General features: G+C 48.3%; 1 protein-coding gene across 1 annotated transcript in view; it reads right to left on the bottom strand.

Moving 5' to 3' along the window:
- Positions 1-12139: 12139 nt before the first annotated feature.
- The window catches only part of LOC130109761 (KICSTOR complex protein SZT2), a 223277-nt gene continuing 210295 nt past the window's right edge, over positions 12140-25121 (bottom strand). The window contains exons 20-25 of the mRNA XM_056276744.1: positions 24869-25052; positions 24648-24770; positions 23003-23528; positions 17827-17937; positions 14166-14234; positions 12140-12968 (exon numbers count right to left, since the gene is read on the bottom strand). Coding sequence (XP_056132719.1) covers positions 12825-12968; positions 14166-14234; positions 17827-17937; positions 23003-23528; positions 24648-24770; positions 24869-25052 — 1157 coding nt within the window. The 3' untranslated portion in view covers positions 12140-12824. The remainder of the gene's footprint in view (positions 12969-14165; positions 14235-17826; positions 17938-23002; positions 23529-24647; positions 24771-24868; positions 25053-25121) is intronic.

The following is a 25121-nucleotide window of genomic DNA, read 5'->3' as shown; positions in this document are numbered from 1 at the left end:
AGAACGCCTTTTTTCACCGTACATTTCCCTCCCACAATAAAACCTCCCTTTGCAGCTTTGGAAGTTATCTCGTGTCTGTCTGTCTTGGGTTTCGCCACACGGGTCAGGTTCTGGTGCGCGAGCATAACAGAACGTCGAAGCCTATGACATCGGCAACAGGGAGTTGCTGGCCGTCCACGCCGCCCTAGAGGAGTGGAGACACTGGCTGGAGGGAGCAGGGCAGCCGTTCATCGTATGGTCCGATCACAAAAACCTGACCTACGTACGGACGGCTAAGAGGCTCAACCCCAGGCAAGCGCGCTGGGCTCTCTTCTTCAGCCGGTTCGACTTCACCCTCACCTACCGCCCGGGCACCAAGAACGTCAGGGCAGACGCCCTCTCCCGTCTGTTTCCCGAGGGGTCCCCTGACGCCCCAGACACCATCCTTCCCCCGGCCCGGGTGGTGGGCGCCGTCACCTGGGCCATCGAATCAGTGGTGAGAAGGGCCCAGCGCGCCCATCCCGACCCAGGCAATGGACCCCGGAACCGGCTATTTGTGCCTCCCTCTGTCCGGCCCCAGGTGCTGGAGTGGGGCCACTCCAGCCATCTTGCCTGCCACCCCGGTGTCTACCGAACGGCGGCCTTCATCCGCAGGGGTTTCTGGTGGCCCACCATGGAGGCAGACACCAGAGAGTTCGTGGCTGCCTGCACCACCTGCGCCCGCAGCAAGGCTCTCCATCGCCCTCCAGCAGGTCTCCTGCGCCCCCTTCCTGTCCCCGGCCGACCTTGGTCCCACATTGCCTTGGACTTTGTAACTGGCCTCCCCGTGTCCCAAGGCAATGACACCATCCTGACCATTGTCGACCGGTTTTCCAAGGCCGTCCATTTTGTTGCCCTCACCAAACTCCCCTCTGCAGCCGAGACGGCGGACCTTCTCGTCTCCCACGTCGTCCGACCTCATGGGATTCCCCTGGACATTGTCTCTGACCGTGGTCCCCAGTTCACTTCGAAGGTGTGGCAGGCCTCCTGTAAGGGGATTGGGGCCACGGTCAGCCTCTCCTCCGGGTATCACCCCCAGACCAATGGGCAGGCAGAGCGGGCCAATCAAGCCCTGGAGGCGGCTTTGCGTTGCGTTACCACCAGCAACCCCGCCTCCTGGAGCAAGTACCTGCCCTGGGTGGAGTACTTGCTCAACTCCATGGAGAGTTCGGCTACCGGTTTGTCCCCCTTCGAGTGTTCCCTTGGCTATCAACCCCCTCTGTTCCCCCATCAGGAGTTGGAGGTGGCGGGCCCATCTCCGCCGATGTTGGCGCGTTTGGAAGACCGCCCGGGCCGCTATGTTGCGAGCTACAGAGCGGGCCCGGCGCAGCGCCAACCGGCGGGGAGTGCCGGCCCCAGCCTATCGACCTGGCCAGAGGGTATGGCTCCTGGCCCGGAAGCTGGCTCCCCGCTACGTCGGTCCCTACACCATCGACCGCATCGTCAACCCATCGGCGGTGCGTCTCCATCTCCCCACCTCACTCAAGATCCATCCCGTCTTCCATGTCTCGCGCCTCAAACCGGTAGCCTCCAGCCCCCTGTCTCCCCCTGTCCAAGCTCCTCCACCCCCCAGGGTCCTCGACGGTGGTGACATGGTCTGGGATGTCGACCGGCTGCTCGCCGTACGCCGCCGGGGGCGTGGGTACAAATACCTGGTGGACTGGGTTGGCTATGAGCCCGAGGACCGCAGCTGGGTTCCCCGGTCCTACTTGGCCGACCCCGCACTCCTGGAGGAGTTCTATCGGGCCAACGCCATCGGACGGTCGCCCGGTGTCTCCCGTAGGAGGGGGGGGGTCCTGTTGTGGTTACACCGCCCCGTGCTGCCTCCCCGGCACGTTCAAGCCACTCCCCCAGCTCGGACGTGCCGGAAACATCCGAGCGCTCGGCTCGCGCTCTGAGGAGACGAGAGCTGCACTGCACCAGGTGTTTGCCATCAGGCACACCTGTGGCAATCAGGCAGCCCTCTACAAGAAGTCTCCCAGAACACCACTCCGTACTTCGACGTACTGAACCCTGCGGTAAAGCTCTGACAAGCCCTCCAGCGTCCCTTGCTTTCTGTTTATTCCCCAGTGTCTTATCTTCGTGTCTCTGTTTCCTCCCAAGACTCTCCCTCTGCGACTTCCACGGCTCCCCTCGTCCCCAGCGACCTTCACGTTTTTCCCCGGACCTCTCCTGCGATCTCCCCCCTTACCCCTCCTTTCGGACTCGACTTCCCGGATCTCGGACCCAGACTTCCTCGGACAACCCCTCTTGGATCACGGACTGGACTTTCTTGCCAGGTGCACGCACATTATTTCAACACCTCCTGGTCATTTACATACCGCACCACACATAGGCTAAAAACACTCACACATAGTTATACACGCAAACCACGGGACACCACACATAGTTTATTCACACACCCCACTAACAGAACGTTTTTCGCACCATACATTCCCCTCCCACAATAAAACCACCTTTTTGGATTTTGAAGTTATCCTGTGTCTGTCTGCCTTAGGTTTCGCCACACGGGTCGGGTTCTGGTGCGCGAGCATAACACACTCCTCGTTCTGTCTTTGACTTCAGACAGTCCAGGACTCCGAGCGAAGCTTGGATGTGTGTTCCGGATCATTATCCTGCCGGAACATGAATCCTCTTTCACACAACTTTAAGCCAGAAAGGATGAGATGCCTCTGTGAAATAGATCAAACTAATCCCGTGCAAATCCGGAATGGAAAACAGCCCCCAGCCTCATGGTGCCGCCACCATGTTTGACTCGTTGGTTTTTTGCACTGTTGTGTGACCCATTCATGCGGCTGTATCCTCACATAGACCCTACAAATGAACCTGAAAACGTCACATTTTAATTCACCTGTAAGTAAGTCTTTCTGCCCGTCTTCAACAGTGACTTTTTAGTATCTCGAACCAATTATTTCTGCCTCTTAGAATTTTCAATTTTATTGTCATTAAAAACGATGTGCAGGCACATGTTAAAAATGAAATGAGGGCTGTGGCTTCAGCAATCAGTGCAAGACAGACAAGCAAAAACAGTATAAGATATATACACATGAAGACCAAAGTTAAAAGAGAGCTGGAGTGCAAAATATTTTAAAATATCTAGAGACATTCAGTGGGTAGCCAGGCTCAGGTGGGCAACAGCTTGTGGAAAGGTGTTTTTGAGCCTGGTAGTGCGGGCTCCGAGGCTCCTGTAGCGCCTCCCAGAGTGCAGGGGGGAGAACAGTCCATGGTTGGGGTGGGTGGGATCTCTGCTGATGCTGAGACTCCTTCGAAGGCAGCGTTTGTGATAAATGTCTTTTATGGCTGGGAGCTGGGTACCGGTATGCTGGGCCGCCTTGATGACCCGCTGCAGAGCTTTCTGGTCTACTGAGGTGCAGTTGCTGTACCACACTGAGATGCAGATGGTCAGGACGCTCTCTATGGTGCAGTGGTAGAAGTTGGTGAGAATTTTGGGGGGTAGACCGGCGCTCCTCAGCGTCCTCAGGAAATGCAGGTGTTGTTGGGCCTTTTTCACAAGGGCCTGGGTGTTTAATGTCCAGGAAAGTTCCTTGCTGATGTGGACTCCAAGGAATTTAAAGCTGGAAACACATTCCACTTCCACCCCATTGATGTGTATGGGGGGGTGGCTGCAGCATCTAGACCTCCTGAAGTCCATAATCAGCTCCTTTGTCTTCTGCACATTAAGGACAAGATTGTTGGTAGTACACCATGATGTCAGGTGCTGAATCTCGTCCCTGTAGGCCGTCTCGTCATTGTTGGTGATACGACCAATGACTGTGGTGTCATCTGCAAACTTAACATTTGATGGGTGAGTTGGCAGGCAGTCTTGGGTAAAGAGGGAGAAAAGGAGGGGGCTCAGAACACAGCCTTGAGGGGCACCTGTACTGAGGGTCAGGGTGGAGGAGGAGTGGTCACCTAACCTAACAGACTGAGGTCTGTTGGTCAGGAAGTCCAGGATCCAGCTACAGAGGGAGGGGTTGAGGCCAAGGGAGAGGAGTTTGGTGGTTAGTTTGGCGGGGATGACAGTGTTGAAGGCAGAGCTGTAATCTATAAACAGCATCTGGATGTATGTGTTAAGTTCAAGGTGGGTCAGAGCAAAGTGCAGGGCAGTGGCAATGGCATCCTCAGTAGACCTTTTGGGACGGTAGGCGAACTGATGTGGGTCGAATGTGGGGGGGATAATGTTTTTGATGTGAGCCAGAACCAGTCTTTCAAAGCACTTCATGGCAATGGGGGTGAGTGCTATGGGTCGGTAGTCATTCAGACATGTGGATGTTGGTTTCTTGGAGACAGGAATGATAGAGGTGGTCTTAAAGCATGCCGGGACTTTAGATTGGGACAGTGAGAGGTTAAATACAGGTGTGTAACCTCAGCCAGCTGGTCGGCACATTCCCGGTAGACCCAACCCGATCTATTTTAACTATACTGCTCAAAAAAATAAAGGGAACATCTAAAAACACAATATAGACCTCGATGAATGAAATATTTCAGCTGAAAATCTTTATTTATTAGACAGAGGAATGTGTTTAGAGCAAAATAACCTAAGAATGATCAATGGAAATCAAAATCATTAGCCCATTAAGGTCTGGATTCAGAATCATACTCAAAATCAAAGTGGAAAATGAGAACATAGGCTGATCCAACTTCTGTGGAAATTCTTCAAGACGATTCAAAATGAGGCTCAGTAGTGTGTGTGGCCTCCACGTGCCTGTATGCACTCCCTACAACGTCTGGGCATGCTCCTGATGAGACGACGGATGGTCTCCTGAGGGATCTCCTCCCAGACCTGGATCAGGGCATCGGTCAACTCCTGGACAGTCTGTGGTGCGACATCGCGTTGGCGGATGGTACGAGACATGATGTCCCAGAGGTGCTCGATTGGATTCAGGTCTGGGGAACGTGCAGGCCAGTCCATAGCATCAATGCCCTCGACATACAGGAACTGCTGACACACTCTGGCCACATGAGGACGAACATTGTCATGCATGAGCAGGAACCCAGGGCCCACTGCACCAGCATATGGTCTGACAATGGGTCTGAGGATCTCATCCCGGTACCTAATGGCAGTCATGGTACCTCTGGCTAGCATGTAGAGGTCTGTGCGGCCCTCCAAGGATATGCCTCCCCAGACCATCACTGACCCACCGCCAAACCGGTCATGCTGGAGGATGTTGCAGGCAGCAGAACGTTCTCCACAGCGTCTCCAGACTCTCTCACGTCTGTCACATGTGTTCAGTGTGAACCTGCTCTCATCTGTGAAGAGCACAGGGCGCCAATGGCGAATCTGCCAACCAAGATGTTCTCTGGCAAAGGTCAATCGGGCTGCACGGTGTTGGGCTGTGAGCACAGGCCCCAATTGTGGACGTCGGGCCCTCATACCATCCTCATGCATTCTGTTTCTCACTGTTTGAGCAGAAACCTGCACATTAGTGGCCTGTTGAAGGTCGTTTTGTAGGGCTCCGGCAGTGCTCCTCCTGTTCCTCCTTGCACAAAGGACCAGATAGCGGTCCTGCTGCGGGGTTGTTGTCCTCCTGCGGCCCCCTCCACGTCTCCTGGTGTACTGGCCTGTCTCCTGGTACCTCCTCCATGCTCTGGACACTGTGCTGGGAGACACATCAAATCTTCTTGCCACAGCACGCATTGATGTGCCATCCTGGATGAGCTGCACTACCTGAGCAACTTCTGTAGGTTGCAGATACCGCCTCATGCCACTTCTAGTGGTGAGGGCACTAGCAAAATGAAAAACTAACCAAAGATCGGCCAGAAAAGATGAGGACAGGCAAATGGTCTGTGGCCACCACCTGCAAATCCATTCCTTTTATAGAGGTTGTCTCGCAAATTGTCTAATTTCCACCAGGTGGAAATTAGACAATTTACCAACAGGTGAAATTGATTCACAAATCAGTGTTGCTTCCTAACTGGACAGGTTGATATCTCAAAAGTGTGATTGACTTGGAGCTACATTGCATTGCTTATGTGTTCCCTTTATTTTTTTGAGCAGTGTATTATAAATTATTTTTTTGATAAAATTATAAAAACTTTAGAAATTATAAAATTTATAAAATTTATATATATTATATATAAATTATAAAAATAAACCACAATTTTACCATTTTTTAATCACTCATTAGAGATCTGACCTCTAACTATGTCACTGAGCTCTGCTGACACAAGTACAAGAAATAGCTCAAATGTTACCTGGTTAAAGTAGTTCTCTTAGAAAGAATCTGCAACAAGTCCTCAAAAAGTCATGGGGAGTCCTCTAAGTTGATACAAGACTCATGGTCCTCTATAAGTTCCTGCCAACAAAGGGAGAGGGCAACACCAGCTACTGAGGCTTTGACTCTACTTTAATTTCCCTGCACGTGGAAATAGTAGTTGTGATATTTTCATTGAGTACATTATCCCAAATTGTAACTTCTCTGGGTCGTTTCGCATCTTGTCAAGCCAACAAAAGAAAGAAAAGAAAAAATATGGCATGGTGGCCCAGCAGTTAGCGCTGTTGCCTCCCTGCAAGAAGGTCCTGGGTTTGAACCCCAGGCCGTCCCAGGGCCCTTCTGTGTGGAGGTTGCATGTTCTCATGTTATCCATGATGTTATGCTGTTATGATGTTATTCATGATGTTATTAATGTAATGATGTTATTCATGATGTTATTCATGTTGTTATGTTATGATGTTATTCATGATGTTATGATGTTATTCATAATGTTATGATGTTATTCATGATGTTATGATATTATGTTATGATGTTATTCATGATGTTATGGCATTATGTTATGATGTTATTCATGATGTTGTGATGTTATTCATGATGTTATGATATTATGTTATGATATTATTCATGATGTTATGTTATGATGCTATTCACGATGTTATGTTATGATGTTATTCCTGATATGTTACGTTATTTATGTTATTCATGATGTTATGATATTATATTATGATGTTATTCATTATGTTATGATGTTATTCATAATGTTATGATGTTATTCATGATGTTATGATGTTATTCATGATGTTATGTTATGTTATGATGTTATTCACGATGTTATTCACGATGTTATGTTATGATGTTATTCATGATGTTATGATATTATGTTATGATGTTATTCATGATGTTATTCACGATGTTATGTTATGATGTTATTCATGATGTTACGATATTATGTTATGATGTTATTCATGATGTTATGATGTTATTCATGATGTTGTGATGTTATTCATGATGTTATATTATTCATGATGTTATGTTATGATGCTGTTCACGATGTTATGTTATGATGTTATTCCTGATATGTTACGTTATTTATGATGTTATTCATGATGTTATGATATTATGTTATGATGTTATTCATGATGTTAAGATGTTATTCATAATGTTATGTTATTCATGATGTTATGATATTATGTTATGATGTTATTCATGATGTTATGATGTTATTCATGATGTTATGTTATTCACGATGTTATGTTATGATGTTATTCATGATGTTATGATATTATGTTATGTTATTCATGATGTTATGACATTATGTTATGATGTTATTCATGATGTTATTCACGATGTTATGTTATGATGTTATTCATGATGTTATGATATTATGTTGTTATTCATGATGTTATGACATTATGTTATGATGTTATTCATGATGTTGTGATGTTATTCATGATGTTATATTATGTTATGATGTTATTCATTATGTTGTGATGTTATTCATGATGTTATATTATGTTATGATGTTATTCATGATGTTAAGATGTTATTAATGATGTTATGTTATGATGCTATTCACGGTTATGTTATGTTATTCCTGATATGTTACGTTATTTATGATGTTATTCATGATGTTATGATATCATGGTATGATGTTATTCATGATGTTATGATGTTATTCATGATGTTATGATATTATGTTATGATGTTATTCATGATGTTATGTTATTCATGATGTTATGTTATGATGCTATGGTGTGATCCTTGATCCCACCCTCTCCCTTGAGCCACATATCCGCCAAATGGTCAAATCCTCCTTCTACCACCTTCGCAACATTGCAGAATAAGATCCTCTCTCGTACGCCCTGCTGCTGAGATACTGAGCCATGCCTTCATCTCCTCCCGCCTTGATTACTGCAACTCACTCCTCTATGGCATCAGTGCTAGCTCCATCAAGAGACTCCAGTTGGTCCACAACACATCCGCCCGACTTTTAACTTTCACCAAATCCTGGCACCACATCACCCCAGTCCTAAAAGACCTCCACTGGCTACCCATCTCCCACCGGATCAATTACAAACTCCTGGTTCTTACTTATAAAGCCCTTCACAAACTGGCTCCCCCATACCTCACCGACCTCCTCTCCCCCTACCAACCCTCTCGGTCCCTTAGATCCACCTCAGCCTCCCTTCTCTCTACCCCCAGATCCAACCTCCGCGGTTTTGGTGACCGAGCCTTCTCCAGGGCAGCTCCCAGGCTCTGGAACTCACTCCCCCAAATCATTAGAGACTCAGAATCCCTCCCACTCTTCCAATCCCGTCTCAAGACACACCTTTTCTCCATTGCCTTCTCGTGCCCCCCCCCGTCCTCTCTTACACCCCTGGTCTGGGCAGACTAAGGACCAAGCATTCGACCTGCTGCCCCCTCCTCTTGGAACCCCCTCCCCAAGCACATCGGACACTGCTGCGATCTGCCCACATTCAAGTCATTAATCAGGACTCACCTCTTCATCTGTGATTTATGTTTTTCTTGCCCTTTTGTGTGTGTTTAAGTCAAGAGAGTACTGCTGGCGTCGCGTGCGGCTGCCGCTTCTCCCTCTCGTAGACCCCCTTCCCACCTAGCCCCGTATGTCTTCCCCCCTTCCCACCCATCCCCGTATGTCTTCCCCCCTTCCCATCCACCCCGCAAGTCTGTTATGTTTATGTTGTAGTTTTACCCCGTTTATTGTAAAGCCACTTTGAGTGTGAGAAAAGCGCTACATAAGCTTAATTTACTATTATTGTTATTCACGATGTTATTCATGTTATGTTATTAATGATGTCATGTTATTCATGTTATGTTATTAATGATGTCATGTTATTCATGACGTTGTACATCACAGGGCGCTATGTACAGCTGGTAGCCATGCCTGATAGTTGTCCATATTTAGCTGTTCATTCTTGACGTTGCATTTTCGCAGCCTTTCACAAACAAGCTGCCACGGCGAGCAGGATGTCACTCATCAAACAGTATTTGTTCCTGTGAGGGTTGATAAAAAGAAAAAGAGCTGAGCACTTGCTAAATAACCTGTTTTCATTAGTTAAAATGATCCCGGAAAATGTTTGTCATTACTGCCCTTAGTAAGTCATGTGTGGCTTGAAGGGAGGGTGGTTGGAAGTGTTGTTAGTCGTGTCTGCTGTGGGGCAGCTTCCTGCCGACGCCTTTAAGGTTTGGGAAAATTACAGTTGTGCAGCGAGGCGTGATGGGTAACCTTCCTCTACTCACCTGGTTTCACACGACATCACCCACCATGTTTCCAACACCTCAAATGCCCCCCCCCCCCCAAGTTGAAATCTGACTGCAGTACTGACGGTCTGTTTCCCAGCACTCACTGACTAGCTGCAGTAACACTACACGATGCAACAGCCTGCTTTCACACACACGCATGCGCAACGCTGTTCTTGGAACACCATTGGTTTATTAGCATTTCCATACATAGAAATTCTTCTGTATATACATCATGTACAGAACTGCGGTACATTAACAGGTTTAAAATGCCGAGGAGCAACTCCTACATTTCACATTTCGCGTCATCAGTATCCAGTGTTTGTGATTAATTAGCGAACGCTCGCGCGCCGTCGTGTTCATCGTTACCTCACATTTCTTGAATCCTTCATCTTCTGAGGAAACCTCCGGCACGAGGCCACACACCACGTGGGCAGGGGCGCGAGGCTGTGTGATGAGTCATGAGGCTAACGCGTGGACCCGAGCCCTTCCTCCTCCTCGTGGAGGTGTTCACACCCCACGCGAAGCCAATTTTCGCCTCGCTTTACGTGCGCGAGTTTGATCGCGGGATCGTTTGTTTTTATTCGCGTTACTCGCGCGAGTTTGGCCGCAGGCGCGAGTAACGCGAACCCGCGACTTCTCCTCCGGAAGAGGAGAGGGGCTCAAGATCCCCCCCCTTCTCTCCCCAGTTGTACTTGGCCAATTACCCCACTCTTCACATCCGGCTTCCCACCCGCAGACACGGCCAGTTGTGTCGGTAGAGACGCCCGACCAAGCGGGAGGCAACACGGGGATTCGAACCGCCGACCCCCGTGTTGGAAGGAACAGACCGCCACGCCACCCGGGCGTCGAGGAGCCCGAGAGGCTTTCGCGACACAGAGTCGCGAATTTCCCACTCAAGTTGAATCCTTCAAATCACAAGCGCCCGCGTGGCGCAGCGGTCTGCCGGGCTTGGTCGGGCGTCCCTACAGACCCAGCTGGCCGTGTCTGCGGGTTGGGAGCCGGATGTGAAGAGTAGGATAATTGGCTAAGTACAATTGGGGAGGATTTTTTTTGGCGCGAATACCGCACATTTCGTCTCATTCACATATTCGCGTGAGTTAAAAAAACATATTTATACATTGTAGCGAATTAGGGGGGCAGTCTGCAAGACCGTCGCCACAGCCAGGACGCGAACCCGTGTCTCCCACACCGCAAGAGACAACGTTAACCCGTCGACTAAAGGGTCCGACCCGTTAATCAAGGACCAACGTGTCTACTTATCCATGCACGTTACACGATGTGTGTGTATATATTTTAACTCGCGCGAACTCGCGTCTCTTCGCATGTTGACTTTATCTCATCGCGCGAAAAAAACCGCTTCGCGTTTGGTGTGAACGCGACATTACAGGTGCTGCTGCCGCCCGGCCATGCTGCCAGCACAAGTCATGACGTCACTGCACATTTCTCAACACACTTTGTAAACACTGCCGTTACAGAACAGGCCATGGTGTGGAACCGACACTTCACCGACAGATCCTTGTGCAGCAACGCAGTATTTCTATCAGGCTATTAACAAGAAAACGGAAGGGAAACCAGGAAAGGCACTTCAAGGCTGAAACCATGGCAGTGGGATAGAGACAGCAGGGTCGACACTTGTGAAACCGTTATAGAGCCGCCCAACAGTATGGCGACGTCTCAGCAAACTTAAAAAAAAAATAAAAACACGTGTCATGAATAGCTAGTGAGGGCTTATCGGAAGGCACGATATTCCAAAGAAACCACTTGGAGACGCAGTCAAGAAGAACAGGATATGTCATGTCATTAACTAATGCAACTGGCCGGTAGTGTGGCTTGCTTTACTTACTGCCAGCTCAGCACGCAGAGAGACTTTATTAAACCTCCCCTGCTAACAGACAAGTTGAATGATTCTTAGCTGACACTTGGGGCCCTGGCACACCAGGCCCAGTGTTGGGCCGTCGGTGAGCGTCTGTGACCCTAGTTTTTGCGGTGTGTCCCGCATCGTCGGCACTAGTCGGACCCCTGTCTCAGCGGAGCCCGTTGGTGAGAGATCACTCTGATTGGCTGTTCAGCTTAGCCAATCAGTGCAGAACGTACATGCTAGTTCACTGTCGGCTGTAGTCTTGGCGGTGTGTTCAAGTGCTACTTTTTGGCCCAGATGACAGGCGACGTGAGGTGACGCAACAGTCGGCCTTCATTGCCGCTAGTTGGTTTGGTGTGTCTGGGCCCTTATCAAACAAGGGATGATCAGCACAGTGGCCCTCCAACTAGTTTTGCATCAGAGCCTAAATGTGACCTAATCAATGTGGTCTCGAGCAAACGGACAAGACAGTATTCCCTTTGCTGCTCGTCTGTGACCTGCTGTCACCTCCATGACTGTTTGTATCAAGCAGGACGAGTCTCGTCCACTTTGTCTCTTTCACCTCATTCACACCATGTCATAGGGCCCAGACACACCAAACAGACTAGCGGCGACGAAGGCCGGCTGTTGCGTCGCCTCACGTCGCCTGCCGTCTGGGCCAAAAAGTTGCATTTGAACACGCCGCAAAGACTACAGCCGATGGCCAACTGGCATGTACGTTCTGCACTGATTCGCTAAGCTGAACAGCCAATCAGAGTGATCTCTCTCACCGACGAGCTCCGCTGATTCAACATGCTGAATCGGCCAAAAAGCTGCCGACAGTGGTCCGACTAGTGCAGAATATACCGCAAAAACTAGGGTCACAGATGCGCACCGAAGGCCCGACATGTCGGCCTGGTGTGTCAGGCCCTTAAAGTCATTTTCTAAAGAGATTAACTGTATTGGCAGATTGCATAAATAACACTGGTGTGGTGCACGATACTGAACGGTGCTCCTCTGAACGTCTGCTCTGCTGTGCTGAGACAGATGGACAAAAGCCCCAGTCAGTCCAGTACCCTTTGGGATGCTTAAATGCTTGTTGTGACCCATTGATGGCAAACTAGAGGTCAGGTCTTCAGTGTTCAAAGAAGTGTTCAAGTAATGATTAAATTCATGGGGGCACACACGCAGACAGAGAAACCTTAATGTGCTTCAACAACATGCTCCGGGGAGGTAACTTCTTCTTGTAGTTTTCAGACACATGATTCATTTTCAGGGGGAAACATCTCTCCTCGTCTTTCCCCTGCCAGTATTTCTTGCTTTTGTGTTGTCTTGACGACGAACCCTGATCCGTCCTCAGTGCACAAGTCAGTGATGGGTTGTCACAATGGACTCCTGGAGGAGTCATCCTCTAGGAGTCAAGTGACTCCTGGAGGATGACTCCATCCTTCAGGATGAAGGATGATGAGGAGGATGGAGGAAAACTCAGCCTACAAAAGCCCCGTCCACAGGTTATAGCAGGCGGTGTTGATCACAGACTCCAGGTGGTGGTACATGGACACCAGCTGGGGCGGAGGGCTGCCGCTCGGCTGGGGCTGCAGCGGCAATGGCTCCCGAAACACAACTTTAAGGCTCTAGAGATGGCGAAGAAATGACGTGACAGTTATTCATTTTTACATAAACAGCTAAAGATCATCAGAGCTGCAAAATTATAGACATTTAGATTTCACTGGATAATGTGATGCCTCTGAAAGTAAACACGTTCTTTTTGTTTATTCATTTGATTTTTTTCCCCCATTTTCTTCCAATTGTACCCAGCCAATTACCCCACTCTTCCAAGCCGTCCCGATCGCTGCTCCATCCCCTCTGCTGATCCGGGGAGGGCTGCAGACTACCACATGTCTCCTCCGATACATGTGGAGTCACCAGCCACTTCTTTTCACCTGACAGTGAGGAGTTTCACCAGGGGGACGTAGTACATGGGAGGATCAATCTATTCCCCCCCAGTTCCCCCCCTGGACAGACGCCCCAACTGACCAGAGGAGGCGCTATTGCAGCAACCAGGATTCATACCCACATCCGGCTTCTCACCCGGAGACACGGTCAATTGTGTCTGTAGGGACGCCGGACCAAGCCGGAGGTAACAGAGATTCGAAATGTTGGCCCCCATGTTGGTAGGCAATGGAATAGACTGCCACGCTACCCGGACGCCCCAGCAAACACGTTTTTATGCCTTTTTTTTTTAAAGAGAGGATGCAAGTCCGAAGTGTCCTTTCCTTACAGTGTTTACTGCTCTCAAGTAAAAAATGCTTTTGTTCTGTGTAAAACAGCCTGATGTGAGGGGGCTGTAAAGTATCATACTGAACAAAAGAAAAGAAACACCCTGATGCTTGGTCTAGTCAGAAAGGCACGAACTGATGTGAGGGGGATTTTAAGTATCACACCGAACAAAAGAAAAGAAAAACCCTGATGTGAGGGGGATATAAAGTATCATACTGAACAAAAGAAAAGAAAAACCCTGATGTGAGGGGGGTGTAAAGTATCATACTGAACAAAAGAAAAGAAAAACCCTGATGTGAGGGGTCTGTAAAGTATCATACTGAAAAAAGAAAAGAAACACCCTGATGTGAGGGGGCTGTAAAGTATCATACTGAACAAAAGAAGAAGAAGAAGTCTTACAAAAGCTTGACTGAAAGCAACACCTTGAAACAACATTAGTTGTTTGTTATTGTGTGTCTGCAACGCCGAGGCAAAAATTGCTGCCCTGACATACTGATTCCACTACAGACCAGTACCCAACGCACATTAAGGACATGAGCAGAATAACTCACCGTTTTCCCAGCCTGAGTGTCCAGAAAGACCAGGACAAAGCAGTCGGTGAACTTCTGGTTAAGAACTGCCTAAAAGAAAACAGTTTGGTGATAGTTCATGTGCCGCTGCCACGTCTACGTCAGTGAAAACAACAGCTTGGACCTTTGTGTACAGACAATAAAAAGTTTAAGACAATATAAAACTAGCCCATATGACACTGTGAGCATTTTAAATGAGTTATTTCTAAGTTTGCAGTACAAATAAAGAATGATTTCACTTCATGCGAGTACTGCTGATACACTGACTGAGTATGTGGAGTCCGGTTAAATATTTGCAGAAGTACTGGGTCACACGCTTAGTTGCTAATACACCCATCAGCCAAATCATTGAAACCACCTGCCTAATACTGTGTAGGTCCCCCTCGTGCTACCAAAACAGTTCTGACCCATGGAGTCATGGACTCCACAAGACCTCTGAAGTTGTCCTCTGGCATCTGGCACCAAGACATTAGCAGCAGATCCTTTAAATCCTGTAAGTTGTGAGGTGGGGCCTCCATGGATCGGACTTGTTTTTCCAGCACATCCCACAGATGTTTGACCGAATTGAGATGTGGGAGAATTGGAGGCCAAGGCAACACCCTTGAACTCTTTGCCATGGTCCTCAAACATTCCTGAGCAATGTGTGCAGAGTGGCAGTCAGCATTATCCTGCTGAAAGAGCCCACTGCCATCAGGGAATACCGTTGTCATGAAGGGGGGTACCTGGTCTGCAACCATGTTTAGGGAGGTGGTACGTGTCCAAGTAACATCCACATGAATGCCAGGACCCAAGGTTTCCCAGCAGAACATTGCCCAGAGCATCACACTGCCTCTGCCGGCTTGCCTTCTTCCCATAGTGCATCCTGGTGCCATCTCTTCCCCAGGTAAACAACACACACACACACACACACACACACACACACACACACACACACACACACACACACACCCGGCCGTCCACATGAAGTAAAAGAAAACGTGATTCATCAGACCAGGCCGCCTTCTTCCACTGCTCCATGGTCCAGTTCTGATGCTTTTGTCCCCATTGTAGGCGTATTTGGTGGTGGACAGAGTGTGCAGCTACACAGCTCCATACACAACAAGCTGTGATGATGTACTGTGTGTACTGACACCTGTCCATCACAGCCAGCATTAACTTTTTCAGCAATTTGAGCTACAGTAGCTCTTCTGTGGGATCGACCTGCCGTTTTGGAGATGCTCTGAGCCAGTCGTCCAACCATCACAATCTGACCCTTGTCAAAGTCACTCAGATCCTCACACTTGCCCATTTTTCCTGCTTCCAGCACATCAACTTCAAGAACTGACTGTTCACTTGCTGCCTGATATGTCCCACCCCTTCACCGGTGCCATGGTAACGAGCTAATCGATGTTATCCACTTACCTGTCAGTGGTTTTAATGTTTTGGCTGATCAGTTAATACCTCTGCACAAACCTTATTTACATAAAGCTATTCCTAGTTTGACTTGGGTAAACAGCATTACGACAGATAAAACATGACTGTGATAAGCAGAACATACAAACCCCAATTCCAATGAAGTTGGGACGTTGTGTAAAACGTAAATAAAAACAGAATACAATGATCTGCAAATCCTTTTCGACCTATATTCAAAGACAAGATATTTAATGTTCAAACTGATAAACTTTATTGTTTTTTTGCAAATATTCACTCATTTTGAATTTGATGCCTGCAACACGTTCCAAAGAAGCTGGGACAGGGGCATGTTCACCACTGTGTTACACCACCTTTCCTTTTAACAACACTCAATAAGCGTTTGGGAACTGAGGACACTACTTGTTGAAGCTTTGTAGGTGGAATTCTTTCGCATTCTTGCGTGATGTACGGCTTCAGTTGCTCAACAGTCCGGGGTCTCCGTTGTCGTATTTTGCGCTTCATAATGTGCCACACATTTTCAATGGGAGACAGGTCTGGACTGCAGGCAGGCCAGTCTAGTACCCGCACTCTTTTACTACAAAGCCCCGCTGTTGGAACAAGTGCAGAATGTGGCTTGGCATTGTCTTGCTGAAATAAGCAGGGACGTCCCTGAAAAAGACGTCGCTTGGATGGCAGCACATGTTGCTCCAAAACCTGTATGTACCTTTCAGCATTAATGGTGCCTTTACAGATGTGCAAGTTACCCATGATGCCATGGGCACTAACACCCCCCATACCATCACAGATGCTGGCTTTTGAACTTTGTGCTGATAACAATCTGGATGGTCCTTTTCCTCTTTAGCCCGGAGGACACGACGTCCATGATTTCCAAAAACAATGTGAAATGTGGACTCGTCAGACCACAGCACACTTGTCCACTTTGCGTCAGTCCATCCCAGATGAGCTCGGGCCAGAAAAGCTGGCGGCGTTTCTGGGTGGTGTTGATATATGGCTTTTGCTTTGCATGGTAGAGTTTTAACTTGCACTTGTACATGTAGCGACCAACTGTGTTAACTGACGAATGGTTTTCCCAAGTGCTCATGAGGCCACGTGGTAATATCCTTTACACAATGATGTCGGTTTTAATGCAGTGCCCCCTGAGGGGTCGAAGGTCACGGGCATTCAATGTTGGTTTTGGGCCTTGCCGCTTACGTGCAGAGATTTCTCCGGATTCTCTGAATCTTGTGATGATATTATGGACTGTAGATGATGAAATCCCTAAATTCCTTGCAGTTGTACATTGAGAAACGTTGTTCTTAAACTGTTGGACTATTTGCTCATGCAGTTGTTCACAAAGTGGTGAACCTCGCCCCATCCTTGCTTGTGAACGACTGAGCCTTTCGGGGATGCTCCTTTTATACCCAATCATGACACTCACCTGTTTCCAGTTAACCTGTTCACCTGTGGAATGTTCCAAACAGGTGTTTTTTGAGCATTCCTCAACTTTCCCAGTCTTTTGTTGCCCCTGTCCCAGCTTCTTTGGAACGTGTTGCAGGCACCAAATTCAAAATGAGTGAATATTTGCAAAAAACAAAGAAGTTTATCACTTTGAACATTAAATATCTTGTCTTTGTAGTGTATTCAATTGAATATAGGTGGAAAAGGATTTGAAAATCATTGTGTTCTGTTTTTATTCACGTTTTACACAACGTCCCAACTTCATTGGAATTGGGGTTTGTAAGAGGGGAAGGTCAGGGTTTGGTCATCTACTAGAAAAATGCAGAAATAAAAGGAAATCCTTTTGATCTCAAGTCTCTCAATTATAAACTGATGACTGGAAAAGCCCAAGAAACTCTGAGGAGCCGACAGTCCTCCCCCTCTGGATGTGTATAATCCTCCAAGAGAACCTCCGCTTACTTTTAACACCCTCAAAACCCCGTTTTCCACCACCTAGATCTCTCCGTTTTAATCTTACTAGCTTATTTTCTTTGTGCTTTTTTATCTCCTAGCTTAGAGAGGCAGTAAGGTCCAGAGCCTAGTTTGAGGAAAATTCCCGTTGATGAACATCCGGGACAGCAACAGAACTATGAACTAATTTGTAAAAGGTTCATAAAAACCACCCCCAAGAAAACGCAATTCTCCAAAAGCATCTCACATTTTTACATACAGTAAAAAAAGTTTAACCTGAGGACCCCCCCCCCCCCCCCCAACACAATAAATGATAAAAAAGTAAAGGCCTCCTTCTTCTCACCAGGTACTGGATGCCGTTGTCATCAAAGTGTCGGCAGCTCTGAGGGAAGCGGTTCAGCAGCACCTTGATCAGACTCTGGTACCAGCTCGGACTCATTGTCAGGAAACAGTCCTACAGCAGCCCAGAAGATAACAGTACACACTTAACCGCCTGTCAACAGTCTGAACAACCTGCCACTGAGCATAATTACAGACAGGGTTTCACTCCACGTGCCCACATAATAAAACTGATTTGTCCCACCTGCTTTATAAACAACCATTTACTGCTAGAAAACCAAACCAGCTAGTGCCTGAGAACTGTTTGTTTTGACTAAAAACCCCGTGGCTGCATCACGGCAGTGATGTTGATGCTTAGATTACTGTTTGTGCAGATTAATCTTTTTTCCTTTTTTGCAAGGTGCTTATTATACTGGACAAGTTGCAGCAGAAGAAGCAGGTTTATGTGAGAAAGCTGTCCAGGTGGACAGAGTTCACCTCCGGGCTTTGAGGTAACACTTTGTGAAAGACCATCTGACGATGCTAACTGGTGAACTAGCTGAAAGCAGCACACTACTGAGATCCTGCAGGATCTGTATTACTGCCAGACATACCCTCTTCCTCTTCTTACTGACCCAACAACTTCTGAGTAAGACCAACAAAACCTTCCCAGCATGATGACACCTCTGGGGCTATGTTGTCTGTATACAGACCGCTGCCTTCTTGCTCTATTCCTTTATTTCATCCTGTTTTTCCTAAACACTGAACACTAGATGTGGCTGGGTAGCGTAGCGGTCTATTCCATTGCCTACCAACACGGGGGTCGCCGGTTCGAATCCCTGTGTTACCTGCGACTTGGTCGGGGGTCCCTACAGACACAATTGGCCGTGTCTGCGGGTGGGAAGCTGGATGTGAGTATGTGTCCTGGTTGCTGCACTAGTGCCCCCTCTGGTCGGTCGGGGTGCCTGTTCGGGGGGGGAGGGGGAAGTGGGGGGAATAGCGTGATCCTCCCACGTGCTATGTCCCCCTGGTGAAACTCCTCACTGTCAGTTGAAAAGAAGCGGCTGGTGACTCCACATGTATGGGAGGAGGCATGTGGTAGTCCACAGCTCTCCCCGGATCAGCAAACGGGGGGGAGCAGAGACCGGGATGGCTCAGAGAGCAGGGTGACTGGCCAGGTACAAGTGGGCAGTAAAAGTGGGAAAAATCCAAAAAAAACAAAACAAAAAAAAAAAACAAAAAAAAGACTGAACACTAGACTAACTTTAACCCCCCCCCCATCACAACTTTCAAGCAGTACTAATCAAACCTACTGTGGTGTTTGAAGCCCTGGCCCAGGTGTGTACTCCTTACTCCTTACATAGTTTCACCATACCAAGAGACTCTCATCCCTCTTTTCAGCCCATTTCACTTCAATTCATTTTTCAAACTAATCTTACTCCTATAGCCAAACTAAAGCCATCCAACCTTACGAAGCTGCTCTACAGACTTGTCCACTGCTGGCCCACAAGCCCTCGGCCTCATTCCCTCCTTTTTTAAGTTTCCATTCCTCCCAGTTTTTCGGCAAGCCTTTGCCAACATTTACTTGAGGAAATGCACTTTCCAATAGAATCTATCTATCTATCTATCTATCTATCTATCTATCTATCTATCTATCTATCTATCTATCTATCTATCTATCTATCTATCTATCTATCTATCTATCTATCTATTCCCCCCTTTTCTCCCCAACTGCACTTGGCCAATTACTCCACTCTTCTGAGCCGTCTGCTCCGAGCGGTCTCTGCTCCGAGCGGTCTCTCCCCCGCCCCCTCTGCTGATCCGGGGAGGGCTGCAGACTACCACATGTGTCCTCCCATACATGTGGAGTTACCAGCCACTTCTTTTCACTTGACAGAGAGGAGTTTCACCAGGGGGATGTAGCATGTGGGAGGCTCACGCTATACCCCCCAAGTCCCCCCCCCCGAACAGGCACCCCGACCAACCAGAGGAGGCACTAGTGCAGCAGCCAGGACACATACCCACAATCTGGCTTCCCACCCGCAGACACGGCCAATTGTGTCTGTAGGGACGCCCGACCAAGCCGGAGGTAACACGGGGATTTGAACCGGCGATCCCCATGTTGGTTGGCAGCGGAATAGACAGCTACGCTATGCAGATGCCCCCCATCTACTATTTTCTTATCATGGAAAAGTAATAACGATGATTTTAAGAAGGATTCCCTTGTTGAAGAATCAGGTTATTTATTTGTGCGTTTCCATCTGTGGCTGGGTTTGAACGATGCTGCACGTGCCCAGGCGGATCTCAGCATCTCAAAGTGATGCCCACAAAGGACAACTAAGGCCAAATATTTCCCATGTTGTGCATGTCCCAGAGGTCCAGAATTTGGATGTAAAAGTAGAACTGGATCATAAACAAGGGCTAGCACCCCAGTGGAGACGGAGCCCATGTCAGTGGAATCAGCCGTGCAGCAGGCCTGGATGCGATGCTATGATGACGGGAAGGTTGGAGTCAGGGGTCCAGGGGGGCTTTAATATAGTCACATCTATCATTGACAAGACTGAGGTACGCCCCTTTACCCAGCCCTGTTTCAGCAGGGATCATGCTCTCACAGGAGACCAGGATCACTACAGGATGGCTGGCTCTTTAAAAGGACACAGACTCTCCACCGCTACGGGAGCGCTGACTGCAGGAGCGTTTACCCTGGAGCCACCTGGAAGCTGTGCAGAATTACACATGCAAGGCCTCGCGCTCGTCACAGAACTCATTTACAGTAACAGAAGTTATGAGATCGCTCCAGTTTTAGAGCGATCCCATAACTTCAAAAACATTCAAAGTAATCTCAGTTTTAAAAAGAAGATACATGAAAATGAACTGGATGAGAATTGGAGGAACAGGTCATCTGGATGTGTTTTACCACACGGTGTTCCAATACCTCCCAACTTGTCATTGGTTATTGATTTATTATTATTATTAAAAAGTAATTATTATTAATAATGATATTATTAAATTATTAATGGCAAATAACAATAATAATAAATAACGTATATTATTAATTAATTAAATATTAAATGACTGATTATTATCATTATTGATTGATGCGATTCATTTACCACTTGGTTCTCTATTAGGCTTGCCTTCTGTTGGGGGCGTCCGGGTAGTGTAGCAGTCTATTCCGTTGCCTACCAACACAGTGATCACCAGTTCGAATCCCCGTGTTACCTCTGGCTTGGTCGGGCGTCCCTACAGACACAATTGGCCGTGTCTGTGGGTGGGACGCCGGATGTGGGTATGTGTCCTTGTCGCTGCACTAGTGCCTCCTCTGGCCGGCCAGAGCAGCTGTTCAGGGGGCAGGGGGAACTGGGGGGAATAGTGTGATCCTCCCAAGTGGTACGTCCCCCTGGTGAAACTCCTCACTGTCAGGTGACAAGAAGCGGCTGGCGACTCCACATTTATTGGAGGAGGCACATGGTAGTCTGCAGCCCTCCCCGGATCAGAGGAAGGGGTGGAGCAGCAACCGGGCCGGCTCGGAAGAGTGGAGTAATTGGATGGATGCGGTTGGGGAGAAAAAGGGGGAAAAATCCCTCCCCTCCAAAAAAAGCCTTGCCTTCTGTCACTACTTTGGTAATCTCATCAGCCTTTTCAACAGGAAGTGAAGCACTTCTGTCACATGTTTAAACAAGACTAGGTGAACACCAGTACATGGCTGCACCTTGTATGGTCAACGTTCGAAACTGCAGCCAATTTGTTACAGGGATGGTTAGTAGTAGTGTCTGTAATGTGAATTCCTGCATATTAAAAATTAATCTGCAACTTCCTGCAGTGGTCCCAGTAATGTGTTGTTAATGAAGCAGCGTATCACATGACATGGTTGAGCTATGTAATTATAACTATTCTAAGTACCTGTTAACTCCTCCTCCTCTTACACCTGTTTCTATCTGCGGATGTCTCTCGTTTTTTTTCTTTCCCCCCTTTTTTCTCCCAATTGTACTTGGTCAATTACCCCACTCTTCCGAGCCGTCCCGGTCTCTGCTCCACCCCCTCTGCTGATCCGGGGAGGGCTGCAGACTACCACATGCCTCCTCCCATACATGTGGAGTCACCAGCCGCTTCTTTTCACCTGACAGTGAGGAGTTTCACCAGGGGGACGTAGCACGTGGGAGGATCACGCTATTCCTCCCACTTCCCCCCGAACAGGCGCCTCATCTAACCAGAGGAGGCGCTAGTGCAGCAACCAGGACACATACCCACATCCGGCTTCCCACTCACAGACACGGCCTGTCTGTAGGGACGCCCGACCAAAGCAGAGGTGACACGGGGATTCGAACCAGCGATCCCCATATTGGTAGGCAATGTAACAGACCGCTACGCTATCCGGACGTCCCCATCTCTCGTTTTTCTAAGACTCAGTCGGTGCTGAGTGTCTGGTCAGAGTGGTTGTTATTCAGGGGACTTTAACTGTTCACGCTCCGTCATGCCTCTCGGCACATGGCGAGCTGGTTTCTCTCCTACTCTGTGTGTGCTGGACTGGTACAGTACACAACCACATGTGGAAAGAGCAGCAAAATATCCCATGCTTAGCGTTTCAGTAGTATCCACGAGCAGCAATGTATTCTGTTCGTGAGCGTGTGGTAAATGTGGAATGAGGTGGATCCACTGTGCCGGTTCATTTTGAAAGGGCAGTGGCCAACAGCGAAACTCCCACTTCCATGTTTACCAGCGACATCGCTGGTCGGTCGACCAATCGTGTAACTCCAGTGACGTCTTTGGTCACCTGATCCATCCCAATCACGGAACGTTTTCACTCTGTCACTCTAAATCTGATCAGTCATGGACATTCGCATTTGTAGGTGTGGGCCGCCGGTCCAGTTCAGCCAGAAAGCTGCTTTGCACACCAGCCAGTGTAGTGAAACTTACAGTTGGCTGCAGATGAGGAATGAGATCAACCAAGTAATAACACATCTCTGTTGTGTCTCCATCATGTCACTGCTGTTATTCGATGAAACATCGACCACTGACTATGACAACGATATCCTGTATGCTGATCCAACTCACTGATAAAGGCAATGGTAACTGGTAAAAGCAGGAGACGTTCAAATACCACTCGATGACCGGGGTGTTCGGTTCATCTCAAGACATGCCCAACATGCTGTTTTGACATTTGGAAACTAGCTGCTAGTCATATTCGAAGGGATATTTACCAGTTGAGGGTCAATCTCCCCTACTGAGCGACTCTGGACAGCATCAAGGAGTTCCTCTAATTCACTGAAGGACAACTTGCTCAGTTTCAGCTTGTCCAGCGCCATGTGCTCTCCATGGAACAGCCTCCTCCAAAGAATGTCCCTGCGGCAGTGGCCCATGGCTTGCTCCACACTGGCCTGAATCTGCCTACGGGCCGAGGCCACTTCATTGTTGAGCAGAGGGAACAGAGGTGAGGAGTAGAGTAGTCCCTGGGCCTCTACCCTACTCCCTGCTGCCCCAACCAGAGGGTAGAATTCATTGTTGTCATTTGGAGCCGAAGTGGTCACAGCAGCAGATGGCGTTTCTTCCCATAGGTCGTTCTCGGTTTCCCTCAACCCATCCATCTCTGCCCGGTCTGAGGGAAGCCTGCCCCCGGGCTCGTTTGGATCACGGTGGATCTGAGGGAGCTTCTTGAAGCGTCGCATGTCCGCTGTCAGCCGGGGAAATAGCTCTCTCTGACTGGTCATGATCACGTAGTACTGAAGCCTAATTATGAGGACACATGAAAACACTGCCATTAGCTTCTACACAACTTTCATGCTATCACTGTGAGCAGACACACTGCCTTCTGAACACAGCTTAAGTTCTGCCTTGTCTGTGCCAAACTGACGAAATACAATGAAATAGTGTTTTCTGGGGGGATTTTCCCCATCCCCCCCCCCCCAATTGTATTTGGCCAATTACCTACAAGTCCTCCAACCCATACGACCTATACCCTCTACTACGACCCACATAAACTTAACGCCCCCTACCGGCGGCAGGAGATATGCCAGAGATACTTTTCGCCTGTGTGCATTGTGGGTTTTTATCTACTTGTTGACATCCTTTTTACAACCCCTCATAGACAGGCTAATGAAGGTAAGACATCAGTACAGAGTAATAAAAACAATCTGAGAACAATAGAATATGTAGTCAGTGCGTTTTTGTGTTGTTTTGCCGTCTAGTATAGTAACTAAGACTGCTATTGGCAGCACGAAAACTAGCGGTCGCTTAACTTTAAAACGTAACTATAGGTCATAATAAGCTGTTTGTACAAACGACCTATGGGGTCGTTTTTTGGTGGAGGACAGTCGCCCAATTACCCCACTCTTCCGAGCCGTCCCGGTCTCTGCTCCACCCCCTCTGCTGATCTGGGGAGGGCTGCAGACTACCACATGCCTCCTCCCACACATGTGGAGTCGCCAGCCGCTTCTTTTCACCTGACAGTGAGGAGTTTCACCAGGGGGACATAGCACGTGGGAGGATCACGCTATTCCCCCCAGTCCCCCCCCCCCGAGCAGGCGCCCCGACCGACCACAGGAGGCGCTAGTGCAGTGACCAGGACACATACCCACATCCAGCTTCCCACCCGCAGACATGGCCAATTGTGTCTGTAGGGACGCCCGACCAAGCCGGAGGTAACACAGGATTCAAACCAGCGATCCCAATGTTGGTAGGAAACGGAACAGACCACTACTCCAACCGGACACCCATAATGAAATTGTGTTTGATGGAAAAAAACACTCACCAGGTTCCCCTAGACATGGTCTGGACAGCGGTCCAGTACCCTGAGCTGACCTCCGAGTATGTGTTTATTTTCAAATCCAACCTTTCACTTCTCCTTACCTCAGTAAATGCCTCTCCCCTTCTGACTGCTCCTCAAATGGAGCAGCATTATGGCACACCAGCAGGGACACATCAAAATCGTCATGGTGATGAAGGCCTTCCAGATCCTTGTAGGAGCCAGAGCTAAAGGAAAGAAAACCAAAAAGAAAACAGCTTATTGTATTCTTGCTTTCTGCCAGTGGGTAAATTATACTTTAGCTTGACAGCACGATGATGCTAACCTGTTCCATAGAGCCACCAGTGCATACTCATGAAGGTCCATACTTGGCGCCCCCTTCTTACTGTCAGTGGTAACGGCAGCTTTGGACATTCGAAGGGGCTTCATGCCGTAGGTGCTGGCGTGGTCAGTGATGTAGTTGTAGAGCTGGTGAGCGGTTATCATGTCCGTGGAGATGGAGAAGCTCCCTTTCAAAGACAGAAACCAAAGAAACTCAGACAGACAACCAGAGAAGTTTACCATCCATCTCAGCCTGC

Source organism: Lampris incognitus, chromosome 3 (genome assembly GCF_029633865.1).
Source record: "Lampris incognitus isolate fLamInc1 chromosome 3, fLamInc1.hap2, whole genome shotgun sequence".
NCBI lineage: Eukaryota > Metazoa > Chordata > Actinopteri > Lampriformes > Lampridae > Lampris > Lampris incognitus.
Note: the sequence above shows the minus strand (reverse complement) of the source record. Positions and strands in the feature narration are given on the sequence as shown.